Genomic DNA, 11810 nt, shown 5'->3' on the forward strand with positions numbered 1-11810 from the left:
GGTCTCACAGCGTCGAGCAACTTCTTCTAGGTCGCTGTTTATGGAAGGCCAAAAAAGTACAGTTCGAGCACGTGCCTTCATTTTTTCTGCTCCCCCGTGCGCCGCATGAAGGCAAGCAAGAACTTCGCTGCGCATCTTTGCAGGAATGATGAGGCGGTTGCTTCTGAACACGAGGCCATCTTGCGTATGCAGCTCGTCGCGGAAGCTCCAGTAGCAACGTAGCTCGCTGCTGACGTCAGCTTTGCTCTCCGGCCACTGTGTGCTTGCGTAGTGTCGAAGTTTCACCATCACCGGGTCCTGGTCGGTCTCATGTAGAACTTGGCTCAGCCGCCTGTCTGAAACCTGCAGGTAAGCAATGGTGTTCAACTGATAATTCAGGCACTGTTCTTGCAATAGTGCTTTGCTCGGGGACCGCGATAAAGCGTCAGCAACAAATAGTTGTTTTCCGGGTGTGTATTTGACGACTATCGGGTACCTCTGCAGGCTGAGGCGCATGCGCTGAACATTAGAGGACATTGGCATAACGGCTTCTTAAATATCATTTCTAGTGGCTTGTGATCCGATTCTACCACAACTTCGGGCTGCCCGAAAAGATAGTCACGAAATCTTTCACATCCGTGAACAATTGCCAGCATCTCCTTTTCGATCTGGGCATACCTTTGCTGTGTTTCCGTCAAGGAGCGCGACGAGTACGCTAGCGGATGCCCGTCCTGTATGATTACTGCGCCAGTTCCGTTCTGACTGGATCTACCGATAGCCTAATTGGTTTGCGCTTCTCGTAGTAGCTTAGTACAGGGGCTGTCGCAAGCGCTTATTTCAGAGCCTTGAAGCTTGCGTCTTGGCGGTCCTCCCAAAGCCACGAGACATTCTTCTTTAAGAGTTCTCGAAGCGGTGCTGTTAGGTCTGACATATTCGGAATAAATCGAGAGACAAAATTTACCATGCCCAGGAACGTCTGCAGCTCTTTCTGGTTGCATGGCGTCTGGACTTGCAAGATGTCTTCTAGCCGCTGTGGATCCAGGCTCAGTCCGTTACGCGTCAAAACATGTCCCAGATACCGGACGGACTCCTGCAAAAAAAGGCATTTCTTTCTGTTCAATTTCAGTTTGTACTCTCGGCAGCGTCGTAGGACGTTTTCAAGGTTGACATCATGCTGCTCTCTTGTTCTGCCCCGAACTAGAATGTCGTCCATGACAACTGCTACGCCTTCGAGGCCTTCTAGCACTCTGTGCATGGCACGCTGAAATATTTCCGGTGCCGACGAGATTCCAAACGGCATGCGTAAAAACCTATAACGGCCGTATGGAGTGCACATAGTGGAAATCTTGGAGCTTTCTTTATCTAGCTTGATTTGCCAGAAACCGGAGGCTGCGTCCAAAGTTGTAAAGTACTGCGCCACACTGATCGAAGGTGCTATGTCTTCCAATGTTGGCAATGGATAGTGCTCTCGAAGAAGAGCTTTGTTCAGGTCGGAAGGGTCAAGACAAATGCGTACCTTCTCTCCTTTCGTAACAACGACCATGTTGCTGGCCCATTCTGTCGGCTCCGTCACTTTCACGATGACTCCAGCCGTCTCCATGCGGTCGAGCTCAGCTTTCACCTTGCTTTGCAATGCTATTGGAATCCGCCGTGCTGGTTTCACTACTCCTTGGGAACTGGGCTTGAGCTTTAGATGGTAGACGATGCCCTCGAGTTGACCTAGACCTTCAAACACGTCTTCGTAAGGCTTGGCAGCGCCGTAAAGCTCCGTTTGCTCGATAGAGCAGACTCCTTCGGCAACTGTACCGCTCCAGGTCACGGCGATGTCGTCATCCACGACGAAGAACTCTGTCAGAACCTTTCTTTCTCTCGTTGCCACTTCAAGACGAACTTGCTTAGTTGCTTTTTTCTGGAAGCCAAAGAATGTGTTTAAAACAACGTTGCAATCCAGTGGCTGCTTGTTTGTTATTTTCTGCAGCTGGCTGCGTGCTATAACCGAGCAGGTTGCGCCTGTGTCTAGCTTGCAAAAGATAGGCTTTCCTTCTATGTGAACGGTAGCCGTCCAGCGGTCGTGTTTTCCACGGGCATGAGATAGCGTTTTAACCAGAAATCGCCTTCTTGCGCTTCGACAGATGCTACTGCTTGCTCTTTCGAATGGAATCTTTTTTGCATCTTCTTGCAAGCTAACGCAAAGTGATTCCTTCCCCCGCATTTCCTGCATGTGCGTCCTTTTGCTGGGCACACACGGTCGGTCTGATGAACCTTTGCGCACTTTGTACAACGCCGACCTTTCGCTTCAGATAGCGCGTTCATCTCGGCTGCGTAATCGCTTTTCGGGCGCGCCTGTATTTCCTCACATTGTTCTTTGCCTTGTTCACGTGAGCGACACATTGCTACGGTCTTCGTGAAAGAAGCATTTTCGGAGATTAGCTTGTCTTGAAGAGTTTTATCTCTAATTCCGAGAATAATACGGCTTCTCAGCATACGCTCTTCAAGCTGCCCAAGCTCGCAACTTTTTGCTAGCACTCGTAGGTCTGTCAACCAGTCGTTGAAACTTTCGCCGTCCTTTTGGTCGCGCTTTCCAAAGCGGAACTCATGGTAGGCTAAGTTTAGAGCTGGTTTGTAGAATGCCTCAAACTTCACTTTCAGTACTTCTACGTCCGACTTCTCCTCGTCAGTTGCAAAATCAAAAGTGCTATACGTCTTGCGCGCGTCCTCTCCAACAATCATGAGAAAGGTGGCTGCCTGTACCTCTTTCGGTTGCTGGTTCAGGTATGTTGCCGTTGCGAAGAGCTCGAACTCCTGCCGCCATGTCTTCCAGCTTTGCCGTACGTCTCCTGTGATGTCCAGGGCTTTCGGCGGTGGCAATAGCGTGGTGACAGGACCGCTGGCCTGCTGGCGCTGTTCCCCGTTCGGCATGCTTGTAGCGGTTGGGACCTTCGAGCCTCCCTTGTTGGCTTGCTACCCGTCCGCTGTTCGTTCGCCGGCTGCGTACATCGGCTGCAGTCCGGCCACTTCTGACACCATGTGGCTTGCACGGGGTCGAGTGCGTCAAAAGGAACGTTTACGGAACGAAAACGCGCTCTTATATATACATCCTATCACAGGGGGCGTTGTCGCCAACCGAGCGCGCGTGTGCATGACTGTGCATTACGTCACAAATATATGACCAGCGGGACGCGTGCCTTCAGTACAAACACTCTCATTGCTATAGCCACGGCCGCTTAGCGAGAAAATCGGCATATTTGAACCGGCGCGGTAAAACTGGGTTACTGCTCGGGGAAGAAAGGTGCCTACATTTCTACGTGCCGGGCAGCTGGTGAGGTGTGCTTACGTAAAAACGCGCTCTAATGTCACTCTAATGTTATTGCTCGTGGAAGACCGCCTGCTATAGACTATGTTACGTAAGGCACATGGGCGCCGCCATCATGGGCTGTTAAACGAGTGTTTTCATATTTTTGTATCCCCTGACTCGAACTGATAAAGTCAGGAATCTCCGAATGCACCCACTCAACAGTTCTCATGTGTATACGTCCACCGTAACACTGTTCGCTTAGTTGTTCAAGATAAAACACGGCAAGGTTCACAGCCCAGCATGGCGGCACCGAAACCCGTCCGTAAAAAAGTCTATAGCAAAGGGAGGTAAAATGCCTTGTGCCTCGAAATCGCGTCCCACCATCGAAATAGTGACTGTCTTCAGCCTTCAAATGGGTACATGCCGTTGTTACCTCATCTAGTCCATTACTTCACTGCGTGTTTCCTCACCTAAAATTATATAGCTTACACCATGATGTCATTCATAGCTAGACTACCTAGACAGCCACTTAAAGCGCACATTTGTGCTAGCAATGATTGAGCCGAAAAGAGTGGCACTAGTCGTGTAGTCTCTGGTCTGTGTTCATGTCAAGCTATATCATGCCACCGTATAATCTTTATAACTCTTTTACTTTGGTAGACACCTGATCTGTAATATGTACACAATGAGATTAAGACAATGGCGGAAGGCTTCTTCGGTCAAGTGTCGACGCGGCTGGCCTGATCATCATTTCAACGACTGGGTAGGAATAGTGGTACAGGCGAGCTGGTCCGTCCCGCACGCTCCACTCGATCCCGTCTGCGTAGCTGTCATGCGGTCCGTTCAGGTTTAAGCCATTGAGGTTTGCTGCATGACACTGGCTGTACCACCAACCACCCCGATACAAGACCGCACAGTTCGCAGGTCCGGAATCATTGTCGCGGTCATACGTGGAAAACTTTTGGCCGTTGGCATGGACCATAGCGTCCCAACCTGCAATGAAAGTGGAGAATCGGCAGATGAAGTAATTGATTCTAGGTGACTCCAAGAAATGTAGATTTTATATCACATAACAGGTACAACCGCGGTATTCAGCACTTATAACAATTCAACAATATTTTCCAACACATTTCGCGATCCGATATTGTACAACACAAATACTTGCTTAACAATCCTAAATCGTTTGAGGGTGAAAATTGTCCAGTTTAACTCAGCAGCACAATGCTGCAAAAGCTTTACAGAGCGTATTTTTTAGTAAAACGTCTTTCCAAAGTGCATTAACGTTCGACACATGAGCTTCCCCAAGATATTTATCTAAATGGTAAAAATTGAACCTGAGGAGCGTAACTAGCTTTTTACAAGTATTTTCTGTAAACAAATATTTGATAATCTACACCACAGGTATATTACCGTGGTTTAGAATGCGTTAGCACTGTGCTGAATAGTACGCTTGTAATTCATAGGCGCTGATGAAGGCATGTTGGCAATATGAATTGGCGACAAAGCGTATCGGTATTATTCTAACGGAAATGACCAAATATAGAAAGCTGCTCCTGTCATCTAACACAGGTTTTATTCCCGTTACAGGTTTTATTCTTGATAGCAGGGTATTATACTCTATTTTTTAACATGAAAGTGTTTGATGCTGGGGTCCACCAAGGCTTGAGTGACGTATTTCCGTCACGGAAATGACGTCGAAAAAATTTACACGATCAGATGGCAAAGAAAAAGAGTTCCGTCAACGGGCATCGAACCTACGACCGCTCGGTCCGCAACAACAGATGCCGGGCACGCTATCCACTGCGCCACAGTCACAGTCTCTAGAGGCTTTACAAACGCGCCTTTTATATCTACCACTCTCCCGGTCGGCGGGGTGGTGTTGCGGTAAAGTAGAGTAAAGCTGGGAGCGGTAAAGTAGAGTAATTCATTATTACTGTGGCCTCCACAATTAGCACCTGCAACGCGCTACCCGCCCGTCCCATTCGGGGCATTTTCAATAGAAGTTCAATTTTGTCAATACCTTAACACACCGCGAGGTGGGGATCTTAGCCCAAGCGTCGTAAAAGCGTCCGCCTCGCTCATAGCATCACGCTAATCCAAACCAGAAATAGCTCTGCGACGCGCGCCTGCCTCACCTGGCTGTAACACTGCGTTCCCCGCTCCCGCGCTTGCCCCGAGAAAAATCGCGGCAGGGCTACCGGGGCGGCACGACGCGCTTAGCGTTTTCCTCTAGTCCAGCCGTGGTGTTCAATCACATTTTAACATGCCGCGGGATGGCGACCAAGTTCTGCGTCCAATTTGCGACGCTCTTCTGGCTATCACACCTCGTTCTCTGATTACGCTTTCACCGTTAGCTACTACAGCTACCACAAGGGTTTGTTTAGTCATTTAACATGCACGTTAGTCGTCGGGATGGAGATGTACCACCAATCATCAAAGTGGGTGCATCCACGTTAAACGGTGCTATAGCTGCCAGGCTTCAATATACATTGTACAAACTCTCTTACATCAATGTAGTGTAAACATTCAGTTACTTCTGTAAGGGCACGCTTTACTTTCGTGTTATTCCGATTCCTATGACGGAGGGATCAATACTCATTTTTAACTAGAGAACTAAAACTCATAATGCTCCCATGCTTGTTTCGAATGACTTGTCTCAATTACAATTACCAAGATGGAATGATGCGATGCAAAGATTATAATTTTGCTCAAAAATATGTTGTTTACGGTGAGGTGCATTGAAATGTTTGATAAATGTACACATAGGCTGCTGTTCAGTCATGTTGCTGGAGACAAGAAAAATCATCGCGTAGGAACACACCTTGCAAGGACTTCGTTACTTCTATCACACGGACATCGCGTTACGCAAATGTGCGGTCAAAATCAGTTTCCTAGCTAGAAAACCCGTTCATTAAAATGTCAACATAGACAACTAGACTAATGTCGCCATTAAACCCTCGCAGTTTATTAGTAACATTAGGGCCATTCTGCACTACTCATCATATACAGCAGTAAAAATGTTTCCGAATGTGAAATAACAACAAAGTTACGCTTATTCAAAAGTGAGAAGGTCAGTTTAGTTTCCAGTGTATGCTACAAGTGCTGTAGAAGCGTCTTAGTTGCAGGTGTCTTAGTAGCAGGTGCCTATTTTTCGAAAGGCCTGACCACACATACGCGTTGCAGCGTGTCAGCGCGTGGCATTTTTACGCGTCGCCGCGCCCTCTCCCTACGGAGATAGAGGGCGCGCAGCTTCGCGTAGCCGCGTGCCCTCTCTACGCATAGGGAGAGGGCGCGGCGCCGCGTCAAAAGGTCACGCGCTGACACGCTGCAACACGTATGTGTGGTCAGGCCTTAAGGGAACGTCAAGAACATTGCTTACTGCAAGCCGTACATGTAAAGGAAACTTTTGGGGCGGAATTTTGTGGATTTCAAGGGCTGGATGCTCATGCAGATGATATGGCGAAACATACTAGTAAACGTTTCCAGTCACTACACACACAGAACCTCACGGTCGAATCTCGGCTCGAGGTGAATGTGGAAGAAGCTGTCTTACCTTCTGGACCGAGGAATTTCCCCACTTGCAGCTTGTATAGATTGTCTTCATCTCCCACACTCACACTCTCGTAGTCTACAGAGGCACTGTCTGCGGTGTTATTCTTCAGCAGTACTCGAAGCGACATGTCGCCATCATCCGACGTCAGTGCATGCAGAGCATTGTTTCCTGTAAAAAAATACACTGCGTGATTATCTGCGAAGGCTAGCACAGCACATTTAATTGTCCAGAAATGACAAACACTAGCAGTTGAACTTTATGAAAGGTCACGTATTAATTCGCATGATTAAAAACAAGGACATCACGGTGTGTGTGTGTGTGTGTGTGTGTGTGCGTGCGTGTGCGTGTGTGTGTTGTGTGTGTGTGTGTGTGTGTGTGTGTGTGTGTGTGTGTGTGTGTGTGTGTGTGTGTGTGTGTGTGTGTGTGTGTGTGTGTGTGTGTGTGTGTGTGTGTGTGTGTGTGTGTGTGTGTGTGTGTGTGTGTGTGTGTGTGTGTGTGTGTGTGTGTGTGTGTAATAAGTGTGTTCACCAGTTACACAGACGTGTCTGGTATTTTGTGAGACACCACTTACGGTCATTATGTTTTGAAACATAACCTTGAAACAAAAACTAGTTTGGTGGGGTTGGTTCGTTATAAAGGAGGGATGGCGTTCATCTTTACGGTTAATTAAGGCTTGAGTGTCTTGCGCCCCGATCGCACTGCGAACAAAGTGGCAAGATGACGAAAATTGCGAATATGAAACTGCTCTTACGCAAAATAAGCGCATCGTTTACGTTTCATCGAGAAAATTAAACTGCATTGGTCTATGGGACATTTGTTTATAACTCGGCATTCTGTTATTTGGGACGCTTTTGCCGCCCCGTAAGAAAGCAATTATAATATATATATATATATATATATATATATATATAAAATGACTGCTCACTAGATATTTCAACCCTACTAATTTTAACCCTTCACTATTTTACTAGTTACTATTTTATTTACTATTTTAAATTTACTATTTTAACCCTACTACAGCATAGGTTGCACGATTTATTTCCAAATAGGTTATAGGAAGGCGTCCTTACCAATCCAGTGCTCTTCGCTAGGATCCCCAAATCCCTTGGCGTATTCCGTCCAATTTCTGTAGAAGTGGTACACGCTGTTGCCAAACTGTCCCCGCCTTTGTATTACCTGTAGAAGGAGATTATACCGGTGGGCTATGTCTGTTAATGTTGCGATAGGGTCACACAGCGCATGTGTCAACTTTAGGAAGTGGGAAATCTGTGCAATACATTGGCAATAAATTGGCGCAGTACCACAAAGAAAATGGGATTGCGTTGCAGTTATCAAACACGGCTGTCTGCTGGTTTACATATTTTATAGCTATCTCTGACACATTTGTTACGATATCGCGTCAAGCAATGCTACCTTTCAGAAGGAACTCATGGTTATGCGTGTTTGGCGCCTCATTCCAGCGACACTATCGACGAAGCGTTTCAGTGGCAGTGGTAAACGCTCCACTTGACAACAAGGTGGTGTGCTAAGATAAAGGCATTCGTTATGAGATTGCAGTAATGGACACTGTGCAGTCGACTTGAAGTAGATCTCAGTATGAAAGAGATGTGCGCATATCCACGGTCTAAATGAGTTTCACAACACAGCAAACACATCAGACGAGTTGTTATAAATGAGTAGGGTCCTTTTACATTTCTTTCATTCGTACTCTTGTGAGGCACAGTTACGTGCGGACTCGAATGCGCAGCATCCCATTAATATATTTGTAAGGCAGCCTTAACAGCGCAATAAAACATATTTTTTTAGCCCAACTTAAGCTGTTAAAAGCGCCGAAAAGGGGATTCATATCTTGCACAAGTGGAGCAAAATATGATTCTTTCAATAAATGCGAGGTTCCCCTGTGCCAAACCTATACTACATATATTGATCGTGCCGAAAGAAGCTACATTTACGTTGCAGTATGTACCGTATTTACTCAAATCTAGGCCAGCGCGGATTCTAAGCCGACCCGCGAAAATCGCAAGGGCAGAAAAAAAAAACCTAATCATTGTATTCGAATCTAAGCCTACCCCCCCCCCCCCTTGCACATCGTTTTTTCGAAAAAACATCGGCTTAGGTTCGAATAAACATGGTAATATTTTGCAGCTCATACCAGGCCCGTAGCCAGCAGGGGGCCCGCCCCTCCCCCCCCTCCCCCCCCCGAGCCCAGATATTTCGATGACACATGGTGTTTTATCAAAAATAAATCATGAAAATAGGCGTTTTTCACAAATAGTCAAGGCTTTCAGCATGTGGGCCCTCCCCTCGAAAAAAATTCCTGGCTACGGGCGTGGCTCGACCACTACTATTTTCACCGATAGCCACTCTGTGTCTAGTTTTACAAAGGTGAGATGATTAGTCAGGTAAAGTTAGAAACGAAATGAACAAGCACTTCTTTGTTGTATGATAAATTACAATGTGTATAAATGTGCTCTGTTCAAGGCAGGTGTCCTTACCGTCCAACCTCCGCCGTCTCTTGTCATGTCGCAGTAGACAGTCTGCCCCGACGAACCTGCCGACTTATGGAATATTGTGTACACGCCACTTTTCGTCTGACCAGCATTCAAAAGATCGCTGCAATGCCTCGGCTGTATGGTATCTGCAAAGAACAAATATATTTTGAGGAATTACCCTAGCATATATGCGCACAGGGAGCTATAGCTTTCAATGTGAGCTGACAATTAGTTCGCCTCATTACGAACAACGTGAACAAAGGCTAAAAAGTATTCCTTATTGTGGTCGCATAGTGGCTGAATTTTTAATGCCAACAAAAGAGCAATATTGGTCTCAATGAATTCTGCAACTTTATTGAAACGGCTCGTTTCTGCTTCGCAAGTTTCCTGAGTTGCGCAGGTATCTCGGCTCACAACCTTGCTCTGCTCCTTGTGATGACCACTTATGTTATTTACTCGCTTTATTCGAAAAGAACGTAATTTCTTGCTTATATAGGACTCTGTTAACTTTTGCCCTGTGTGTATGCGGGGGAGGGGGAGGGGTGGTGAGGGGTGAGGAAGCAGGGCAATGCTCAAGTATGGGAACTTCATTGCGACCTGTGTTTCCATAAAACAGAGAAATTGCAGCAAACGTAGATTCACCTGGCATTTTTGCTTATACTTGGTTTCAGGAGCAGGACATTAATCCACGTTTGGTTGTATTTATCGAACACAAAAATACAGAGCTACGCTAAGCCACGCCTCTGGGACGCGCCTGTTGTTTTAGCCAGTAAAACACTCATGGAGAGCAGGGTTGAATAATGATATCTAATATTAGACACTATGGTGATATATAACACCATATTATGACTGCATCACTTTGCTGCCGGAAATATTTTCGTAGGAATACTAGATATATGACAATGTTTAAAAAGTAGTGCATACTCCCTCAAAAGGTTACCAGACGCAAAATGGTTATCAGCGCCACTCGTAACCAAGCCTACGATTGGCACTTGCTAATACTACCATTGATTAAACGCACAGAAATGCCCAACGAAGTGTAGGCGGAAGCGTCTTCTCATCTAGGCCAGTTGGTAGAGCATCGGGTGTGTGATTCGTATGTTGTGGTTACGGATCCCACCGACAGAAAGGGTGATTATTTTTCTACGTTCATTCATTTCAGTTTACCTAACATTCGCGATTGTTATTGCATATGCTTTCCTTGACCTCATGAGCTGTTGCGTTCATTCAGAAACAAGCCCCTGTGAGAAAATCCCTTTCTTTCATTTACAATTGCTTTTTTGGTTGAATCATATGCACAGCATAACGAGCATAATACGAAAAAAAAAAGAGTGAAACAACAACGGCCACATGTAACAACACAGAACCTGTCTACTCTGCCGTAAAAAGAGGAAACATGAAATTGGCGCATAATATCAAAAGATGGGAATTATCAATATGGTCAGAGTTCTAAAATAGTGGAGTACAATAACGAAAAGAACTCTCCCACAGCTGCAACCAAAACGCAATGAAGGTTGCAGCATACTGAAAATTGGTACCAAGTTCTGCGTCCAATTTGCGACGCTCTTCTGGCTATCACACCTCGTTCTAATAAGGCATATCGCGTCGAGATCCTCCTGTTTACCATTCAGCCAGTACATGCCGGAGTTCCCGTGAAAAAAGACGCCTATGCTTACTTTTGATGTTGTCTAAGAGACGGGTGAGCTCGCGTACGTGTTCCTCCGCTTGCTTGATGGATGGACTCGCAACTGCTGCTGACTGCACGGCGGTCGCTGAAGCAGCGACCAGGGCGAGGTGAAGCAAAATTTGTCCCGTCATCTTTTCTGGAGCACGAGCAGCTTTCAAACTGCAAAGAATAGAATCGAAAAAAAAGGAGCTCGAATATTCTACATTTGCTAGGCCGGCGTTCATGCGGCGAAAATGAAACTGCAAACACACAACTCGTACATGGCGGCCGTACCACATCTTCAACGTTATTCTATCGCGGGTTATCGCATTTTCGTAAACCTCACTCCCGCTTAGCACCAGAAACTGATGCTAGTAGAGCGACCGATAAATAAATAAATATTGCTGGCCTATTCAGCGACATCGTCCATCTTTCTGTTCAAAATAAACCTCGTAAAATTGAACACTCCCCTCAGAATATACTCCGACAAAGGCACTAAGTTGTAACGATTGCTCACGTGAGGCGTGCCTAATTACTCTGTTTAATCGCTGGAAACAATACCAAGGATTTTCTACGCCTTCTCTCAGCAACTATAGACGCTTACACAATAACCTTGGCTCTCAGTAAGAATCGTTCAAAATAATATACATTCATCGGTCTTCCTGTAAAGTGAAGCATCAGTTTTAGCATCGCATAGCAAAGTGATACAGCATGAAATACGTATACGTATAGCTCTGTAATGCTATATTTACAACGTCCTAGATGGCACGAAATATTATACAGAATACTTTTCCATCTCGTATATTAGTTTCTCAAATGAGATTG

General features: G+C 46.1%; 1 protein-coding gene across 1 annotated transcript; it reads right to left on the bottom strand.

Annotated features, from left to right (window-relative positions):
• Positions 1–3951: 3951 nt before the first annotated feature.
• On the bottom strand, positions 3952–11160 carry LOC119390831 (techylectin-5A). Its single transcript, XM_037658538.2, has 5 exons — positions 10996–11160; positions 9323–9465; positions 7898–8003; positions 6828–6995; positions 3952–4267 (listed from the first exon to the last, which is right to left on the bottom strand). Exons 1-5 carry the CDS (start codon positions 11135–11137, stop codon positions 3966–3968), a joined length of 861 nt encoding a protein of 286 aa, XP_037514466.1. The 5' UTR covers positions 11138–11160; the 3' UTR covers positions 3952–3965.
• Between the last annotated feature and the right edge of the window lie 650 nt (positions 11161–11810).

The sequence above is a fragment of the Rhipicephalus sanguineus genome, chromosome 4 (assembly GCF_013339695.2).
Source record: "Rhipicephalus sanguineus isolate Rsan-2018 chromosome 4, BIME_Rsan_1.4, whole genome shotgun sequence".
Classification (NCBI taxonomy): Eukaryota; Metazoa; Arthropoda; class Arachnida; order Ixodida; family Ixodidae; genus Rhipicephalus; species Rhipicephalus sanguineus.